We start from the raw sequence: 21,032 nt of genomic DNA on the forward strand, positions 1-21,032 counted from the left end.
TCCTAAAGATGCTACCAGAAAACTACTAGAGCTAATCAGTGTATCTGGTAAAGCGGCAGGATATGAAATTAATGTACAGAAATCTCTTGCATTCCTATACACTAATGATGAAAAATCTGAAAGAGGAATTAAGGAAACACTCCCATTTACCACTGCAATGAAAAGAATAAAATACCTAGGAATAAACCTACCTAAGGAGACAAAAGACCTGTATGCAGAAAACTATAAGACACTGATGAAAGAAATTAAAGATGATACAAACAGATGGAGAAGTATACCATGTTCTTGGATTGGAAGAATCAACATTGTGAAAATGACTCCACTACCCAAAGCAATCTACAGATTCAGTGCAATCCCTATCAAACCACCAATGGCATTTTTCACAGAACTAGAACAAAAAATTTCACAATTTGTATGGAAACACAAAAGACCCCAAACAGCCAAAGCAATCTTGAGAAAGAAAAATGGAGCTGGAGGAATCAGGCTCCCTGACTTCAGACTATACTACAAAGCTATAGTAATCAAGACAGTATGGTACTGGCACAAAAACAGAAATATACATCAACAGAACAGGATAGAAAGCACAGAGACAAACCCACACACATCTGGTCACCTTATCTTTGATAAAGGAGCCAAGAATATACAATGGAGAAAAGTCAGCCTCTTCAATAAGTGGTGCTGGGAAAACTGGACAGCTACCTGTAAAAAAATGAAATTAGAACACTTCCTAACACCATACACAAAAATAAACTCAAAATGGTTTAAAGACCTAAATGTAAGGCCAGACACTATAAAACTCTTAGAGGAAAACATCAGAAGAACGCTCTTTGACATAAATCACAGCAAGATCCTTTTTGACCCACCTCCTAGAGAAATGGAAATAAAAAAATAAACAAATGGGACCTAATGAAACTGAAAAGCTTTTGCTCAGCAAAGGAAACCATAAACAAGACGAAAAGACAACCCTCAGAACGGGAGAAAATATTTGCAAATGAAGCAACTGACAAAGGATTAATCTCCAAAATATATAAGCAGCTCATGCAGCTCAATATCAAAAAAACAAACAACCTATGGGTTTCCCTGGTGGTGCAGTGGTTGAGAGTCTGCCTGCCAATGCAGGGGACACAGGTTTGTGCCCCGCTCCGGGAAGGTCCCACATGCCGCAGAGCAGCTGGGCCCGTGAGCCATGGCCGCTGAACCTGCGCGTCCAGAGCCTGTGCTCCGCAACGGGAGAGGCCGCAACAGTGAGAGGCCTGTGTAACGCAAAAAAAAAAAAACCCAACAACAAACAACCTCATCCAAAAATGGGCAGAAGACCTAAATAGACATTTCTCCAAAGTAGATATACAGATTGCCAATAAAGACATGAAAGGATGCTCAATATCAGTAATCATTAGAGAAATGCAAATCAAAACTACAATGAGGTATCACCTCACACTGGTCAGAATGGCCACCATCAAAAAATCTACAAACAATAAATGCTGGAGAAGGGGTGGAGAAAAAGGAACCGTCTTGCACTGTTGGTGGGAATGTAAATTGATACAGCCACTATGGAGAACTGTATGGAGTTTCCTTAAAAAACTAAAAATAGAACTACCCATACGACCCTGCAATCCCACTACTGGGCATATACCCTGAGAAAACCGTAATTCAAATTTTTTTCAGTTTTTCACCATTGAGAACGAGTCATGTACCAAAATGATCACTGCAGCTCTATTTACAATAGCCAGGACATGGAAGCAACCTAAGTGTCCATCGACAGATGAATGGATAAAGAAGGTGTGCGAAATATATACAATGGAATATTACTCAGCCATAAAAAGGAATGAAATAGAGTTATTTGAAGTGAGGTAGATGGATGGACCTAGAGGCTTTCATACAGAGTGAAGTAAGTCAGAAAGAGAAAAACAAATACCGTATGCTAACACATATATATGGAATCTAAAAAAAAAAAGAAAAAAAAAAGGTTCTGATGAACCTAGGGGCCGGACAGGAATAAAGATGCAGATGTAGAGAATGGACTTGAGAACACGGGGCAGAGGAACGGTAAGCTGGGACCAAGTAAGAGAGTGGCATGGACATATATACACTACCAAATGTAAAACAGATAGCTAGTAGGAAGCAGCCACATAGCAAAGGGAGATCAGCTCGGTGCTTTGTGTCCACCTAGAGGGCTGGGATGTGGAGGGTGGGAAGGAGATGCAAGAGGGAGGAGATAAGGGGATATATGTATACATATAGCTGATTCACTTTGTCATACAGCAGAAACTAACACAATATTGTAAAGCAATTATACTCCAATAAAGATGTTTACAAAAAAAAAAAAAAAAAAAAGCCAGGGTCATATAAGGTACAATGGGGGAAAAACAAAAGAAATAAGATCATAAAGCTTTCCTTGTTTTGAATTGAAATGTAGAGTTTTTTCTTTCCCTCTCATAAAGATGTGTTTCTATTGTGCGGCTACCATGTAGCCAAAGCTTAGAGATGTCTCGACACCCTGCATTTACCGTGTGTGTGTGTGTTCAAGATTCATTCAGGTGGCTTAATATGAAACCAAAATGCCTAGTCCTACATTTAACTTCAGGAGTGCTGATTTTAATTTTGTGGTGCAGAAATAAGGCCAAATAAATAGGCAAAAAGTAGACCTAAAAGTGTTTTTTTTTTTTCTCCAATTCGTGCTGTCTTGGTGCACGTACGTGTCACCGGCTCTTTTTTTTTTAATTTTATTTATTTATTTATGGCTGTGTTGGGTCTTCGTTTCTGTGCGAGGGCTTTCTCTAGTTGTGGCAAGTGGGGGCCACTCCTCATCGCGGTACGCAGGCCTCTCACTATCGCGGCCTCTCGTTGCGGAGCACAGGCTCCAGATGCGCAGGTTCAGTAATTGTGGCTCACGGGGCCAGCTGCTCCGTGGCATGTGGGATCTTCCCAGACCAGGGCTCGAACCCGTGTGCCTTGCATTGGCAGGAGGACTCTCAACCACTGCGTCACCAGGGAAGCCCCTAAAAATGGCTTTAACTTACTAATCCACTACATCTTTGACAGCAATGTTAGATAAAAATGGTCCAGAGGACAAAGTGCTTAATTAATGATGAGAAAATGATTCCTTCAAGTCCCATAATAAAGAGTTCTCCCTGCGTAATGATTTGTCCAGAGTTTTATTCATGCAAAAGTGACGGCTACTTCTTGCTTCTGTCCCCTTCATTCCAGTATTGTTCAGTCTGCATTTCTGTGAGTCGGGAAATTGTGCGCTGAAATGCAAAGATTTCCTCTTCTCCAGTAAACATAGCGAGTCCTTCTGCTGAGTCCTGGTTACCAAAAAACAAAACAAAACAACAACCTAGCACCAATTAAAACCCCCACAACTAAAAATTTAAAGAACTAAGTACAGGCTTTAAAAAATACTTTTTGGGTTTATACTACAAAATATTCTATAAATTTTTTTCATATACAATTTCTTAAACTAGAGAATCAGCTAATTTAAACCAATAATCAATAAACAGAACAAATTACCAGGGAGAAAACATTAGATGAATAATTAAAGCTGAAACAACACCCCAAAATCCAAATAAGAAAATTTTTGCTCAGATGCAAGTTCTCTACAAAATCCAATGGAAGGACATTCCAGACAGAAAAGGAATTTTTTCTCAAAAAGTGCACACCAGAAATAAGTAACAGAAAAACCAAGAAGTTCTGGTATGTCAGGACGAGGCTGAGACCCTCTCCTGAAGCTCCACAGACAGGGCCATATTCCTGAGGGGAGGCCTGAAGATGAACCTGAAGAGCCTTTTCCAAACTGGGTAACTGAGAGGTCTCCTGTGGGCCTGGAGATCGTGCCTGGGAGCTTACTTCGGGAAGGCCAGAGCTGCTTTTGGTCTTGAGCTGCTGGGACGCTTGATCCTCCCATGTAGCGGGAACCCCCTGTGAGGCCAGTAAACATCCTGGGACTGGTGATTCCAACACCAGCCTGTAGCCAGAAGTGAACGTTGAATTTTTGTCTCTTTCCTTAGGGGTTTGCTATTACACTCTTTCAGAGAAAAGTTCTGGACTCCTAAGTCCAAGTTACTGACCTACTGTAAAACTGCATCACCCTACGGTCAGGTGCCCTGATTTCTTCATGATTATTAGCCCCAAGTGCTTAGCTTACTTTGCCCTGTATCCGAACCTGATCAGAAGAAAAATTTTAAAGCCAATGATTTAAAGGACTTTAGGAACTGAGATCATGTAGCCCCTTAAGTGTATTCTTCCAAATTGTTGAAGACTTTATTTGGATGTAGCACTCTTAGAGAAATGGGATCATAAGCAGCTATTTATTTCTACATGTAGATTTAAATAATCATATTTTGAAAGTTTACTTTCAAAAAGAATAATTGGCCTAATTTTCCCAGACTCCTGAGAATGCATAATTTCTACTCAGGTCAATAAGGAACTGTCTCCTCATTCCAAATAGCCTTTCACCACTGGGGTTGAAAGAATGGGGCTGGCCTCATTCTGGGGGTGAATGTTTATAGTTTTAAATTTTTGACTAATATTTCAATTGCCTACCGTTGAGAAATATACCCTGTAACATTCATACGGAAGAAGGAAATGCAAAGTCACTTCTGCTTGGCTTGGGGTGAAGCACCAGACCCCAAGCTCCAAGAGAACTAGGCCAGCATAGGCTGGTTCCCAACAGAGTGTCCCCAGATCCTAGCACCCACAGGTGTTCCACAAATGTCTACAGAATGGGGGTTAGGAGATGAAGCATGGATTTCTTTTAAAGCAAGGGCCTTGCCAGGCACTTTATAGTCCTGGAATAGCCAGTTCACATGGTTGGATACTGTATCATGCACTCTACAAATCCAGCAGACATGAAGAAGGATATCCAGAAAAGGCAGCATGGTGTAGCAGAATGCAGAATGAGCCCAGAACCAAAGACGGTGCCTGGATCCAGCTCTGGCCTGCCATTAGTCAGTGGTGTAACCTCAGGCCCATTAAGTCCACCTCCCTGGATTTTGTTTCTATTATATGCAAAAATGATCACGAAGATTCCTTCCACTTTAAAGCTGTAATTCCCTACATTTAGTGATGCTGAGGATATGCCTGCTATACTGGCTTTAGAAGAGAGCAGCAAATCAGTGGTTAAATACATACTGCATTCCTTCTTCAAAATGTAGCCATGCATCAAACCAAAAACAATTAAGCTGTTTTATAATAAAAAGAGATTATGTTAATATCGCCTACCTGGCTCAGCCCCAAATCATCCATCAGTATTCTGCTTTGCTCCAACTCACTGTCATGATGTTCATACAAAAATAAGCTTGATATGGGAGTTGATGCAGAGCAAATTATGCGCACCTGAAACAGAGGAAAACGAGTAAATGGTGTTACTCCTTACCTTTCACAAGTTGAAGGTAAAAACAAATTTCTCATAAAAATCTGTTTGTCATAACAGGGAGCTTGGATTTTTGCTTTTAAAATGTTCATATTTGTTCTAACAGTTTGAGTCTCTTTAAAGTGATATATATTTTTAAATGGTTCTAAACATATGCAGCAAAACTGGTACTTGGTGAAAATACACTCTTATGAGTTTATAGAATGCGTATTTACAAAAGAACAATGCCTTGAACTCCTCTCTTTCAATCCAAGTAACAGTCTTAACTTTATTTCGACTTCTACACATTTTCTCCAAGTCCTATCTTTATTTTGGAAAAAAAAATATTTTAAAGCTTCAATCTATGACTTTTTTCCTATTTCATTAATCTGCTTTTCTAATTAGAGATTTTAGCTAATTATCCTGAAGTTATCCTAAATTATCCTAAAGCTACTAAAAATTTCATTAATCTCCATGCTTAAAACGTCTACAAAAAAGCATCAGCAAAATGTGGTTGTCAAAGTTTCAAAACTGGCAGGACCCATTTACACTGTATCTTCTTCATGAATAAAAATCTTGCATAAATAAGTGAATACAGCATTCCTTTTTAAAAAAATTATTATATGGAAATCTTTTTTAAAATTTATTTTTGTTTATTTTTGGCTGTGTTAGGTCTTCCTTGCTGCACGCGGGCTTTCTCTAGTTGCGGCGAGTGGGGGTTACTCTTCGTTGTGGTGCACGGACTTCTCATTGTGGTGGCTTCTCATTATGGCACACGGGCTTAGTTGCTCTGTGGCATGTGGGCTCTTCCCGGACCAGGGCTCGAAGCCGTGTCCCCTGCATTGGCAGGTGGATTCTTAACCGCTGCACCACCAGGGAAGCCTCAGCATTTCTTTAAGGTGGATTTCAATATTTGGAAACTTTTTTCCTATTTCTGGAATAGCTCTGAAATGTAAATAGACAAACCACATAACCCATATTCAGATAGCCTAGGATCACAGATGTTTCCAAATGTATTTTTGAAACAAAATACTTTTTTAAAAAGCCTTTTGACCATGTCCATATTTTTTCTTATAGTTTGAGTCTCTTTAAAGTGATATATATATATTTTTTTAATTTTTAAATTTTTTTTGCGGTACGTGGGCCTCTCACTGTTGTGGCCTCTCCCGTTGCGGAGCACAGGCTCCGGACGCGCAGGCTCAGTGGCCATGGCTCACGGGCCCAGCCGCTCTGCAGCATGTGGGATCTTCCCGGACCAGGGCACGAACCCGTGTCCCCTGCATCGGCAGGCGGACTCTCAACCACTGCGCCACCAGGGAAGCCCTAAAGTGATATTTTTAATCTGCATAGTACTTTACAAATATTTCCACACAGCTTATATCACCCTCTGAAGTAGGGAACAAAGGTTTTATTGGGCAACTGGGGCCTGTAGAGGTCTCAACTTGTGATACCAGCCCAGATCTTCCAGTTCTAAGTTCAGTAGTTTTTCCATTACAACTGAGGTTGACATTTTTACCTAACTGTTTGGAGCCCATCTCTGTGTGCATCAAAGATGCTCCCCATATGCACCATTACCACTTCGCTGCATAGGTGAGACTGCTAAGTTCAGTGCATTGCTACTCTACTTATACCCTGAGTTTCCAGATGCACTGCTACTCTACTTATACTCTGAGTTTCCAGAACCTACATTTATTTCAGCATCCTGCCAGACATCCTTCAAAAAGACTAAGCTTGACATTAATATTTCTTGATTACATAGTGTTTGAGTGTACATGTGATCATATATCAGAAACAGCTTTTTTATCTTTATAAATTTTATTTCCACTAGTTTATATACAAAACATACTCTTCTTGATGTTTAAGGAGACCTGAATTTGTTTTCAGGATTCACAGCCATCCTTTTAAAATCATTATTTAAGTAAATATGCTGATACTTCAAAATAATGTATTGATGTTTGGGACTAGTATTTCTATATCCAAATAGCCTTCTACCTCCTCTTATAAATTATTTAAATCACAAATGACACTTTTTCATTACTCAGAAGGGAATGCCCTTATTTCACAGATACATCTAGAATACATTCTAGAACAATGTCTGTTTAATGCTCCCAATTTCTGAAATAAGATAATTTCAACTATGCTTTAAAAAAGAGTATAAACTCCAAATGCATGATTTAGTTAAAGCAAATGTTAGGAGAATAGTTCTGATATTTCATCATATTGCCAGATAAATCTTTTTGTCTAACGAAGAAGTGAAACAGTTGGGGGAGGTAGGATCAGGGGGTGGGACTAAGGGGTGGGGACCATAAGCTTTCTTTAAGGTATTCCTAGCCAAAGATAAAAAAAAAAATAAGAGTTTATCAATCCTCCAGTCTAAGAACCACCTACCAATGCCCTTCTCTCACTTTCTTCTTGAAGCACTGCCCTCTAAAAACAGAGTGCCACCTCCAGGCGATTTATTCTGGACTCCACGCGATTATTTCAGAGCAGAGTCTCTGGGTGAGTGACCCAGAAGGAGACAAGTGACAGGACTTGACCCCTAAGCTCTGGTGTTCTCAGCTTCCTGCCTCTGCTGACTCCCTGCTCGCACACCCCCTGGAAGCATGCAGCAGATTTGGATCATGCTCACTAAGGCAGGCTGCCCTCGGCGTGGCACCAGAGCCACGCTGGCTGCCCTTCGTGCTCAGGCCCATCACAGGGCCTCTGCTGCAAACTCGCCACCCTGGTGAGGGCTTTTCACTCTGCACTTTGAGCTTGGCCATCATATCTCGGAGTTTGTGAGCAGCACTTGAGGAGCTGGAGAACAAGCAGGCTCCAGGCCCCACCCTTGGTCCTCATTTGCTGGTGGGGATGGGGTGGGCTCTGGAATCCGGATCTTAAGTAGCTCAGATGATTCTGGTGCAGCTGGTCCTCAGCAGGACTTTCCATGCCCACCCCCACGTCCCACACAAAGATCAGTTTACTCCTCCCCTGTACTCTCACAGCACCAACTACCCTCTCTTTCCAAGAGAACATCCAGTGAGGACTCTACACTCAGCTCTGTGCACGTTTCATTAGTGTTTTTTCAGCACTAGACTATCAGCTCCATGAAGGCAGGCACCATGTCTGGCTTTGCTTGTCATTGAATTAGCAGTGTGCTTGGCATGATAAATGTTGTTGAATAAATGAATAAAGGAAACATTAAAAATCTCACCTCTCCCTCCCAGCAGATTCTGGTACTTTCTCCTCCCCTCAAAGTCCCTTCAATTTTAGAATCACTGCTCTATCTCTTTCTGTGCAAGGAATAAGGAGGAAAAACTGTATCTAACAGTGAAACAATATTTTACTCTAATTTGAAGTGGTACTTATACTTTACTGTAAATATATATTTATAGGTATATACTATTAATCGTGGCTCACCTTCATTGAAAGCTTACTGTACGCCACACGATGTTCTAAGTACTTTACATGCTCATGTATCTCACAACAATCTTATGAGGTAAATACCATTATTGCCTTCTTTTGCTAAAGAAGGCAATTCAAGTTCAAGAGGTTAAGCTGGTCTTCAAGGTATTCAGCCTGGTCCCAGGGCCCACTCCTTAACCACTAGGCAATACTGACTCTGATGAAGGGACAAAGGCTCTGCAATTCATGCTAAAACACCCGGATTTTTTTTTTTTTTTAGAGAGATGACAGGTACTGGGATTTCTGGGTCAGAGGGAGAGAAAACTCTAATACTGAGGAGGGCACTTTAGTCATTCATTCATTCATTTTGTTCATTCATCATTTTGTCAGTCCAATAATTTATTCATGCAACAAGTATTTATCGAGCACTCGATCTAGGTAAGGCATTGTGCTGTGCATCCTCATAGACAGCATATGATATGTCTGGTTGAATGAAGGATTTGGTAATATAGCAGACTGCCTTATGATGGGATTTTTAATACAGTACTTTTACTATTACTGCTACTACCAATAGTACTTATACAGCATTCAGCTTGTGCCAGGTCGTGTTTTAAATGGTTCACCTGTATTAGTTTATTTTGTCCTCACAACAGTTCTCTGAAGTAAATACTATTATTATCTCCAATTTGCAGATGAAGAAACAGGTGCAGAGAAGTGAAGTAAGTGGTAGACCAGGATTCCAGCCCAGATAATTTCGCTCCACAGTCCAAAATGTTTAGTGTTGAGAAAATGTACCACATCCTTACCTTGAAATCATAAAAGTTATCAATGAGAGTTATGAATCTCCGAGCTTGGGTCCTCTTTGCCAGGGTAAATTGTGGAATGTTTCGTAAAAATACTGTATCAAAATTCTTTGACAGTTCCAAATAGTCACTGGCTCCAAGTGGCTATAATTAAAATGAAATAAAGAAAAGAAAATTGAAATAAGCCAATTCTGGTTGAAGACATCTCTTTTTCTTGTCATGGTGTGATCTAGGTGGTAGCTTTGGGGTAACTTGACCAAACAGGGCAGTGTTTTCAGAGTAGGCTGAGGACAGAGTTCACTATACTGTAACAGTGCTGTAAACAAGTAAGAGAGAAGGCAAGACCTTGATGGGAAGTGAAAGAATAACTGGCTGCCTCCGCTGGTATCTTGTAGGCCCCCATCCTAAACCCGGTCTTTACTCTTTTTATTTATACAACATGACTTTAAACACATCCTAACAAACCCTTCCTACGACTCAACTGCAAACTGTCACTACTGGTAAATAGAGCTGTCTTATCATGGCAGCTGAATATTTTGTCACCATTTTGAAATAAAGACTATGCTCCAGCATGAAAAGCATCAGAAAATATTTTTTTGTTTAATTTGAGGTACAATTACTCAAGTACAATGTAGTAAACACTGCTAATCTCTGTAAGGAATACCAGAGGGTTTTCATGACCAGAAGTAGACCAAGACCTCAAGCATAACGTGGTGCAGCTGCTACCTCTACACACGAGGAGGATGCAGCACTCAGGGTCCACAAAACCATTCACAAAGGTGCCACCTACAGATGTAAAGTGCTTGCTCCTGAAACGGGAAGTTAACTCACGACAGTTATGAAAACGACTTGCGAACACTCTTTGGGGTTAGGAACGCTCCCAGGAGAGTCACTTCTCATTTTAAGTTGTGTGTGGATGACTGTGCCCTGTGAGCAGGAACCATGAGCAGGGCCAGGAGAGTGTTTCTGGCCCTGCAAGAATGTGGAGGAGACTAGCAGGCCAGGAGCTGCTCTCAGGTGCCTCTGGAAGCTCTTGGATCCCAACAACTGATCCCTGGGACACAGATGGCTAAGCCTCCTCAATTTCTGGCAGAATTCATTAACACTCCTCCCTGTTCAAAAATGTCTCCCTCACTAGGGTGGTAATTTGCATTAAAACTCCTGCTTTCAGAAATGTAGACGGGCTATGTTCCTGGGAGAATCAGGGAGTTGCAAGGAAGGGGAGGGTCATTCTCACCTTAGAGTCCATCCATTTAAGGCCACCACTATCCTAATGACCAGCTAAAATCAGTTATATTCAGAAAACTTCTAGTGGAGGTGTGGGGAGGTTAGAGTGAATCGGAGAGTGAAGCTCTGGGGAGGTGGTTCCCTCAAGAACAGCAGTTCTAAGAAGGATGCAGTAACTACCAGCCTAGGGCGAAGGGGCACAACACCAGAGAGAGAGCACAAAGAATGACATGATGCCTTTGAAATCTGCTTAGAGAGGCCCCTTCCCCCCATCTCCTCTCACCAACCAAATAACAAGTGGGGCCAGAAAAGAGAAAACATTGCCTTTTCCATTTCCCTTCCCTGGCTGGACAGCCTCTACCTCCAGACCCAGTGCCTGACCTTAGCTGAGACTCCCTGCCCACCTCAGCCATAGGGGCTCGAATGTGCGTGTGGTTTATTTTGGTCTAACCTTGACTCTGCTATGAGGAAACACTGCTGTCAAGGTTGATGTGGACCAGGAGGGTGTGTTAACAGAGCAGCTCAGAACAAGGGCTCTAGACAGCCTGGGTTTGAATCCTCAGTCTGTAACTTATGAATGGTGTGTCTTCGGCAAGTAACCTAATCTTTCTGTTCCTTAGTTTTCCCATCTGTAAAATGAGAATTGTTTCCTATCTCACAGCGTTGTGAGGATTAAACAAAATAATGCATGCAAAGCACTTTACACAGTGCCTGGAACATACATTACCACTCAACCTACTTTAGCTGCTTTTTATCTTTATTATTTTGAGCTCAAATGATTAGGCTCAGTACGAATGAGTTGAAGGTGTGAAGAAGTGTCATTCTCAATAGGACCAGGTAGCGTTGCTCTACCCCCGACTACATCCTAAACCCTAAAAATCAGCCTTTGTGCATTTGCCTGTCCGCAGAGTCACAGCAGGGACCAGATGAGACTGTGGAATCCCATGTAATGAAAACAATTCCCGAAAGGGGGAGGGGGAAGGTAATATACAGTGTCTTCCTGTAAAAAGGAGAACTCATACAATAAGACACTCATGCTCTGAGGGTGACCCACACTACTTTTCTGAGATCAGTTAGAATTTAGTGTCTCATCTTTTGTAAATCAGAAATTATATGTAAAAAAAAAAATGTAAAACCTCATCTTAGGTATGTAGTTATGTATAATTAAGCTCACTATTTATGCATGGATATGATTTCTATCAGTATAACTACATGCCCAAGGAAAATCATTATCAGAAGTGCACTGAAGTGCCTAGGGCAGCTGAAAATCAGAATTCTGCTCACTCAGCTATTTTTACAAATTATATACCTTTGTCAGTAGGCTCTGCATTTAACATTATACTGGCAAATATCCCTTTCCTTCATATCCCTCATACAATTATGTGCTCATTCATGTAAAGAAAACTAAGCTTAATATAGTTATCTATCTCCTTTAAGAACAATAGTCATTGGGGGAAGTTGTTTAATGGGTGCAGAATTTCAGTTTGGGATGATGAGAAAGTTCTAGAGATGGAGAGTTGTGATGGTTGCACAGCATGTGAGTATAATTAATGCCATTGACATGTACGCTTTAAAAATGATTAAAGTGGTAAGTTTTATGTTATATATTATTTTACCACAATTAAAAAATAGTCATTAAATAAAGGAGAGCTTATTAATTGCCAAAGAAATCCCAATTTAGGCTAAGAAGAGAGTAATATCACCTTTTTCTTTAAAAATATGAAAAGAATGAAATGTATTAATCAAAGAAGGAAGTCTTTTCCCCAAAGAAATCAGTTCCAAAAAGATTAATTTAAAACATAAAATTTTAAAAAATATATATTTAAAGAGTCTGTTTTCTTATCCTGGCTTCGATGTTGAAGTGTCTAAGAAGTGACACTCAACAAACTTCCCCAGGATTGAATCTGGGGAGAGATGGGGGTTTCTTATTAGTTAGAAACACTATTTTTCATTAATTAAATAAGTTAAATAGTTGTGAGAGAAAATACCATAAGGACTTTGGAATTATGGTCTGTCACGTCTAGTATGTGACCTTGAGCAAGTCTTTCTGAACTTCCATTTCCTCATCTGTAAAAGAGGGATCATAACCTGTCCCATAGGTTTGTTCCAAGGATTTGATGCATTGATTGCACGTAAAATCTTACAACAGTGGTGGTTACACAGTAAGTGATCAATAAGTGTTAGTTCTTAACTTACAGAGTTCATGTGAGAAGTAACTAAAATGATTTATGCATAGTATGCTGTTTGGCATACAACACTTAATAAATAATAGCTATTCTTTTATTAACTATTAAATAACCTTTTCCTCAGCTCACAAAGCCAGGCAAGTGAACAGTTCAACAGTCTGACTCTGCCTTTGCACTCAGGAGGTAAGAGCCACTCCCTCTGGTCCTTCCTGTCTGTGGTCCACCAAAATATCTGCCCTCCTGGCACCTCAGCCCTCCATGAAGTCACATGTAGATGACAAAAATAGCATATGTCTCAGGTCCTCCTTCCCACACGTCTTGTGGTAATAACACGAGCACCTGTGTGTGGTAAAGCCCCAGGCCCACATAATGAACAGCCCCTAACCCAGTACATGTCACATAGGAAGTGCTTAATATTTATTGAATGCATTAGTGAATGTATGAATAAAACACAACATAGCCTGGGGAGCAGGCCTACTCCTTCTTTTATACCCATTTGTCACCAAATTAATTGAAACACCTACCAAAAAATCCCACTTTTTCTTAGTTGGCCCAAATTCCTCACTCCCCAGGTAAGCCTTTGTTGTATATCCTAGAAAACACATGTAGGAACATTCTAGAAAAGATATAGATCATAATGTTAACAATGGTTATCTTTGGATAGTGGAATGAAAGATTAATTTTGTTTCTTTGTTATACTTTTTGGACTTTTTTCCCCCAGTGAACTTGTGTTACTTTTGAATAGCAAAAACAATAATGCTTTTTTTTGGAGATCATTTTTATAGTGGGCATCTTATCATTTATGCCTCACCTGTGTGAGATCATAGTATCGGTTTTGTCATGGACATTTCTCTTTTTATCCCTAAGCTTTCTTAATCTATAGAAGTAGGATTTTTTTCAGGGACATTTAAAAAAAGAAATCATAAGCTGAATGCGTGTGTTCTCCTTTAAAGTTTGACAAAGGAAAACGGATTTGATATTTGGGGTGAAATCTGACTTTGGTTGTATAGTTACATTCAGCTAATGATTCTTCACACCAGGGAGACAAGGGGGAGGGAGGGGATGGGATGAATGGCTTCACACCAGGGAGACAAGGGGGAGGGAGGGGATGGGATGAATGGCAGCATTCACCAATAGTTCATTTTCAGCCCTCATGGCCGAGCACCAGAGTCCCCAGATCAAAGGTCTAGTAATGTCAAAAGGCAAGTCTTTGCCTTTAACAGTTGTTGTTTTGTGTGTATCAGTAAAGAGTTCACCTTGTATATTACAAAGAGGTGAGACACATATGGACCTCAGAAATGGTCCTGAGATTAGACAGTGGATGATGTTAATTGTGCATCTTTTCTTTAAAGCAATGAATTGGAATCTAGATTCGTCTTTGCAGACCAACTTTCTATAATAAAAAATAACTTGCATATATTTATTGCTACCCTTTGAAGAAAATGAGTGGTGAAAAATAATTTAAAATAAAGATTGACATTTCTATGCTTAACACAATTAAACCTGATGACGCTTACCACAATTAAAATAATTAAAATTCACTGCAAAATTTGTTTTCTCCAGGAAATTATGCTATATACACAATGAGATCTGTACATGAATTGGAAATAAAAAATTGCTTATATAAAATTAAAAATCAATAGTATACAATATTTACAGCTTGTTAGCCCAGGTTGATATGCTCCCATTGATATTGTGTCTTAATCTGAGCAATTTTTCTCCACGTGAGCTTGATGACCAGCGCATTGTGTTTCTTTTTCCATGACTGTCAGACAATATCCAGTCCATCTGCACGTGTTTATTACCTCTGCTCTGTTTTCTCTCTCTCTCTCTTCCCCTTCTGCTACTCTAAATGAACCTAAGTTAAACTTCATCATCTCCATTTCTTTTATCCTTTTTTATATTTTCTTTTTTTCACTTCTTCATGATTCATTTTGGATAATTTCCTCTGACCCATATTCTACTCCACCATTTTTCTCCCTAGCTGTGTTTTATCTGCTCTTAAACTCATCCATTGAGTTCTTAACTTTGGTTATACACTTTACAGTTCTGGAAATTCTACTGGTTCTTTTTCAAAGTTGATATCTCTCTTTTTATATTTTCTAGATTCCTACACTTAAATTTCCAAGCCTATCTTTCTTTTTAAATCTCTTTGAATACGTAAGCTTAGTTGTTTAAAATATGAACTCATAATTCCAATATCTGGTGTTTTAATTTTATTGTCTTGTCTCCTCATATGTTTGGTTAACTTTGTGTACTGTATTTTTTCTTTGGAAAAAAAACACTTGTAGAAAGAATTTCAAGTTCAAGGCTTGAAAGTATTCTGAGCTACTTGGCTCACACAAAGTTTGACTGAAGTCCACAGAGAGCTGGTTTACTTCGGGCTCACTCTTATTCCTAGAGTGCAGTCCTTTAGGGCTCCGACCAAAGTGGAGAGCAGTTTACTAGGTCCCCCACCTTTGGTTGGCCCTAGTCTCTGCTTTTTGTCTCACTACCCAACTAGGCTGCCAAAAGCAAGTTCAGTTCAGCTCAACTTGTTTTTTAAAAGAAGATTGCTAGTGCTCACCAATATCTATGTTTTCTTCATTTTCCTGGGCACACAGCTAGATTACGTTTAGGTGTGGCCGTGTGATCAAATTCAGGCCAGTGGAATGCAACAGAAGGTGATATGCATCACTTCTAGATCTGGCCCATAAATACCGCCCACACAGACTGCTCACTTCCTTTATTCATCTCCTGGTTGAAAAGAGAGGGCTCTGAGGACTTAAAGGAGGGTGGAGGCACAACAGGGATGAAGCCTGGATCCACGAGGGACCACATGGAGCAGTTTCCTGGCCAACCTGCACTGGATGGTGATATGAGCAAGAAACACATGTTTATTTGTTAAGCCTCTGAGATTTGGGGGTTGTCTGTTTCCAAAGTTAGCCTATCCTAATACTTAATTCATCCAACTTCTTTCATTGTCCTAACTACAAGGTTGGTGCAAATTACTGACAAAGAGTCCACAATTATTGTAAGTGGATGGCTTCCTAACACTTCCTGTATGAACAAGGATTCTTTTTTTTTTTTTTTTGCCATACGCGGGCCTCTCACTGTTGTGGCCTCTCCCATTGCAGAGCACAGGCTCTGGACGCGCAGGCTCAGCGGCCATGGCTCACGGGCCCAGCCGCTCCGCGGTATGTGGGATCTTCCCGGACCGGGGCACGAACCCACGTCCCCTGCATCGGCAGGCGGACTCTCAACCACTGTACCACCAGGGAAGCCCGAACAAGGGTTCTTATTCACATAAGATGGTAACTGTCAAAAGTTTCTCTTCAAACTTTCTTCAGATTATCGTTAAAATTTTTAAAATCAGGAACTGCATTTAGCCATTTCCAACATCAAATGTGATTCTTAAAAAGCTATATTCATAGAGATAACTTTTCTCATTACAAATTTGAAAAGATTTTATGTGACAGTTTTGTTCAAATTCAGTGTTTGACATACTTAAAACATCTTTGTAAATTCAGTTTTCTTCTCATGATTATATAATATACAGAAATATAATAAATGTTTTCACCAAACCACATATAGATGCTGCCAAATCATATTATATAGCCCAGTGTGCCATGGTATCACCAATGGTATCATTTTTGACGTGTGACATCTTGATCACTATGACCAAGAAGCTGATACTAATGCTTCCACAGGACCACTCACCCCCTCACTTTCAGTAGCATTCAGTATTTAAAGGTGTCTAGGGCATTCAAATGTATTAACTAAAAAATTCTCTGTAAGATTATGATAATTTAAAATTCATTTAAAATATTTTTGGAGAAATGAAGAATGTCTACGTGGGGTAGTCTGATTACAATTATGGCTCCAATTATTCTTGCCTCCTTGTCCACACCCTTTGGACTGTGACTTTCCAGCTGTAGCATGAAGACATGGAGTCTATCTGCACAACTCTTCAATCTGGGCTGGACTTGTAATTAATCACAGCCAATAGAATGGGGCAAAAGTGACAAATTTCCAGTTGTGAGCTTAGGTCTCAAGAGGCTTGGCCTGCTTCTGCTCACTCTGTTGCAGCACCTAGGCTGGCCTGCTAGAAGAGGAAGGGACAGAAGGAGAGCCAATTGTCTAAGCTGAGAAAGTATCTCAGGCCAGCCTACAGCCAGCCAGCCCCCCAAACAGATGAGAGAGCCCAACCAAGATCAGCAAGGCTGAGTGCTGATGCACAAGTGAGCCCAAAATAGATCAAAACAATTTCCCAGCTGACTTCCCAACTTCCTAGCTGACTAGAGAGCGATAATAAATGCTTATTTTTTTAAGCCACTGAATTTGGGGTGATTTGCTGAAATACTATACTTGCTACAGAGAGATTTACTAAGAAAAGCCCATGTTTTAGAAGTCATTAGCAAGTCCAGCACATGTAGAAAAAATATGACCTAGCTTTTATAGCAAAAGATTGGTTTTACACTAAAAATAGAACTACCATATGACCCAGCAATCGCACTACTGGGCATATACCCTGAGAAAACCATAATTCAAAAAGAGTCATGTACCAAAATGTTCATTGCAGCTCTATTTACAATAGCCAGGACATGGAAGCAACCTAAGTGTCCATCGACAGATAAATGGATAAAGAAGATGTGGCACATATATACAATGGAATATTACTCAGCCATAAAAAGAAACAAAATTGAGTTATTTGTAGTGAGGTGGATGGACCTAGAGTCTGTCATACAGAGTGAAGTAAGTCAGAAAGAGAAAAACAAATACCATATGCTAACACATATATATGGAATCTAAAAATAAAAATAAAAAATCGTTCTGACGAACCTAGGGGCAGGACAGGAATAAAGATGCAGACGTAGAGAATGGACTTGAGGACATGAAGAGGGAGAAGGGTTAGCTGGAACGAAGTGAGAGAGTAGCATGGACATATACACACTACCAAATGTAAATTATATAGCTAGTGGGAAGCAGCCACATAGCACAAGGAGATCAGCTCGGTGCTTTGTGACCACCTAGAGGGGTGGGATAGGGAGGATGGGAGGGAGACGCAAGAGGGAGGGGATATAGGGACATATGTAAACATATAGGTGATTCACTTTGTTATACAGCAGAAACTAACACAACATTGTAAAGCAATTATACTCCAATAAAGATGTTAAAAAAAAGATTGGTTTTACATAATTAACAAATACATGTAAGCACATATAGTATCACTTATTTTATGTTTATTTACTTTTGTAATCAATTTTGGAATTTTTATGGTACAGTATAAAACTTATTTCCAAAAATAAAACATGATTTACTGTATATAAGAACTAGAAGAAAAAAAGCCAGAAAATTATGTGACATCCTTATTTAGAGTACAAGATGACATGGACCCAACTCAATGAAAACAGAAAGCCATAGAGAGAAAGCAAGTTGATATGAAAAAGGAATTGGGGGAGACAAGGACTGACTGCAATAAAATTAAAATTGTAAGAGCATTCCAATAGAAAAATAATGAATTTGAACAGACAATTCATGGAACAAAAATTGTAAAAATTAAAAGGGGCTAATAAGCAAACAAAAAATATAGTCAAGCTCAGTAGTAACCAAAGTAAGACAAAATACGAATGATGTATCATTTTTCATATTGCAATTCTGTAAAGAAAAATAAATTACACTACTCAATGCTGGAAAGCATATAATGAGACATCCATTGCTGCTGGACAAGTAAAGCAGTTCAGCTGTTGCAGAAAAAAAACTGTTGGGTTGTATTAAGAGCCCTAAAAGAAGTCATAAACTTGACCCAGTCATTCTGCTTCTAGAAATCAATCTATAGGAAATAATCAGAAATTCAACCAAAGGCTATACACAGGATTATTTACGACTACAAGAACCCAAAAGCAACTTTAAAGCATAACAAACAGAGGAATGGCTCAATAAGGCACATTAATATAATGCAATAATATGTTGCCAACAAATAATGGTGTTTATGAAAAATATTTTATGATATGGAAACATGCTTATGGTAAAAAGTTAAGTGAAAAAAGGATAATGAAAATTTATAATTGTATTCAAAACATATATGTAGGACAAAGGCTAAGTAAATATTTAAAAAATACTAACAATTGCTGTCTCTAAGTGGTCTGAGTGATAGAGGTATTTTTATGATCTACTTTAAGATTTTTCTGATGACTCTTAAAAAATACGGTTTGAACTGTGTGGGTCCACTTACATGCAGAATTTTTTTGGTAGTAAATACTGCAGTGCTACATGATCCATGGTTGGTTGAATCCAAGGGTGCGGAACCTCGGACGTAGAGGAACAGAGTATACAGAGGGCCAACTATAAATTATACATGGATCATCAACTGCGTGTAGGACCAGCACCTCTAATCCTGCATAGTTCAAGGATCAACTGCACTATTTATTCACCTCAGTGTCCCTAGAACCTTGCACAGACCAGGGAACAGAGTCTTGCATAATACAAGATTGGTGAATAAATGAATACAGTCACCAATTCTTCTTCAAAATCAATTATATTTACCGAATGTTTAATAAATACAAGGTATTGTACTAAATCCTACAAGGACTTTGCAAAACACAGAGAAGACACATTTTTCTACTTTTTTGACTTCACTAACATACCACTAAATTGCATGCACATGATACCTATGGCAGCTGCAAATATTTATAGTTACATTTTGCATTAGTTGATCTGCCTATGTAAGTAAACCATAGCATAAGACACTGTTTGAAATCATAATTAGTATTATAAATTCATGCATTGTGTCCTGTGAATAACTAAAGCATATGATTATTTTTGAGTACTAAATGGCACCCCAGTTAGTAGCATCCTTAAGTATATTATTTTAGCTCAAAATTCAAGTAGTATTACCAAATGCAGATTCTTCTTATGATAGATAAGGATGACAGTCTCCATCTTTCTACCTGAGCAATTAAAAAGTTTGTCTTTGATGTGGCTGGTTATCTGAATAATTTTCTAAACAAGAACAATTAAAATCCACTTATTCAATGGTTTATGCATTCTCGACTATTGTTTCAAACTCCTTGTTTCTGTGGAAACCTGATGAAAACTTAAAGAACTTTAAATCTATAATGAGTTTGCTAAGGGCATTTGTTTTCCTTAATTACCAAGAATATACAGCTGGATTACATGTAGCACAGTTTCTGTAACAAACTTTTAGGAATAAAGAGCTTGCCTGCTGTCTTCTTTCTCCTGTATGAGAAACGGCACAGCTGTCTGTTTTGGTTTGACCCTGAGGCCGGGAGTGAGGATTTTCTCAATGCCACACCAATGTGAAAGGCACGAGCATTACCACCAGCCTGCCTTCTGCCCTGCAATGAGCAGTTGATCCACTTCAGTGACACGAATGAGCTGCCAGCTTGAGTTTCTTTTTTCTCTGCCTGGCTAATGCTTGTTCTGCCACCGTTATTTCAGCTCAAGTAGGACGATTATTATTTCAAGCGCTGTCTAGATTATACTGTCCTAAGGGTTACTCTTTATCTGTATAGACTCCTCTTTATAAATTCCTTGTAGTGATGCCCTGATAGCTCCTAATTAAACAAGTATGTGTGGCACCTTGCTTTGTTTACACAGAAATGACAATATCTCAGATCTTAAAGAGAAGTGCCTTTTAATAGGAAAAAAAATGCTTGAATGGAATTCAGATGAATGTGTCCTTTTCAAAACAAACAAAATAATAAAAAGAATTGACGTTAAAACAACTATGTGCACCAAACTAATAAAGATAATAATTAGAAAAAGAGCACTGAAATGTGTGCAAATAATTTCCCAAGGTTGGTCATATGGCACCTTAATATGAGAAATCTCATTAATACGAAGACCATAACATCCAGCTGGGAAATATCTCGCCATTCCAGAAAATACTATCAACTCTTACACATTCTACTTCAGATGTTCTTTCTGTGCTGAGGAAAAGTCTTAATACTTGATTTATACAGTCGCAATGGCAGGAGGCTAGTTCTACCTAGATCTGCCAGATCTTTGCCTAACACTCTATCCCCTCTATGGCCAAATAACAATGGTTAATATAGTATTCTATTGGGGGGTGGGCATCAT

The 21,032-nt window shown here is 39.3% G+C and overlaps 1 protein-coding gene across 4 annotated transcripts in view; it reads right to left on the reverse strand.

Annotated features, from left to right (window-relative positions):
• Positions 1-363: 363 nt before the first annotated feature.
• AFG1L (AFG1 like ATPase) overlaps positions 364-21,032 on the reverse strand; it is a 229,655-nt gene continuing 208,986 nt past the window's right edge. For all 4 annotated transcript variants that reach the window (XM_082633942.1, XM_082633941.1, XM_082633940.1 and 1 more), the window contains 3 exons: positions 9,541-9,681; positions 5,221-5,334; positions 364-3,305 (listed from right to left, as the gene is read on the reverse strand). In XM_082633942.1, the coding sequence (XP_082490068.1) occupies positions 3,177-3,305; positions 5,221-5,334; positions 9,541-9,681 (384 nt within the window). In that variant the 3' untranslated portion in view covers positions 364-3,176. The remainder of the gene's footprint in view (positions 3,306-5,220; positions 5,335-9,540; positions 9,682-21,032) is intronic.

Source organism: Mesoplodon mirus (genome assembly GCF_964341445.2).
Source record: "Mesoplodon mirus genome assembly, chromosome: 10".
NCBI lineage: Eukaryota > Metazoa > Chordata > Mammalia > Artiodactyla > Ziphiidae > Mesoplodon > Mesoplodon mirus.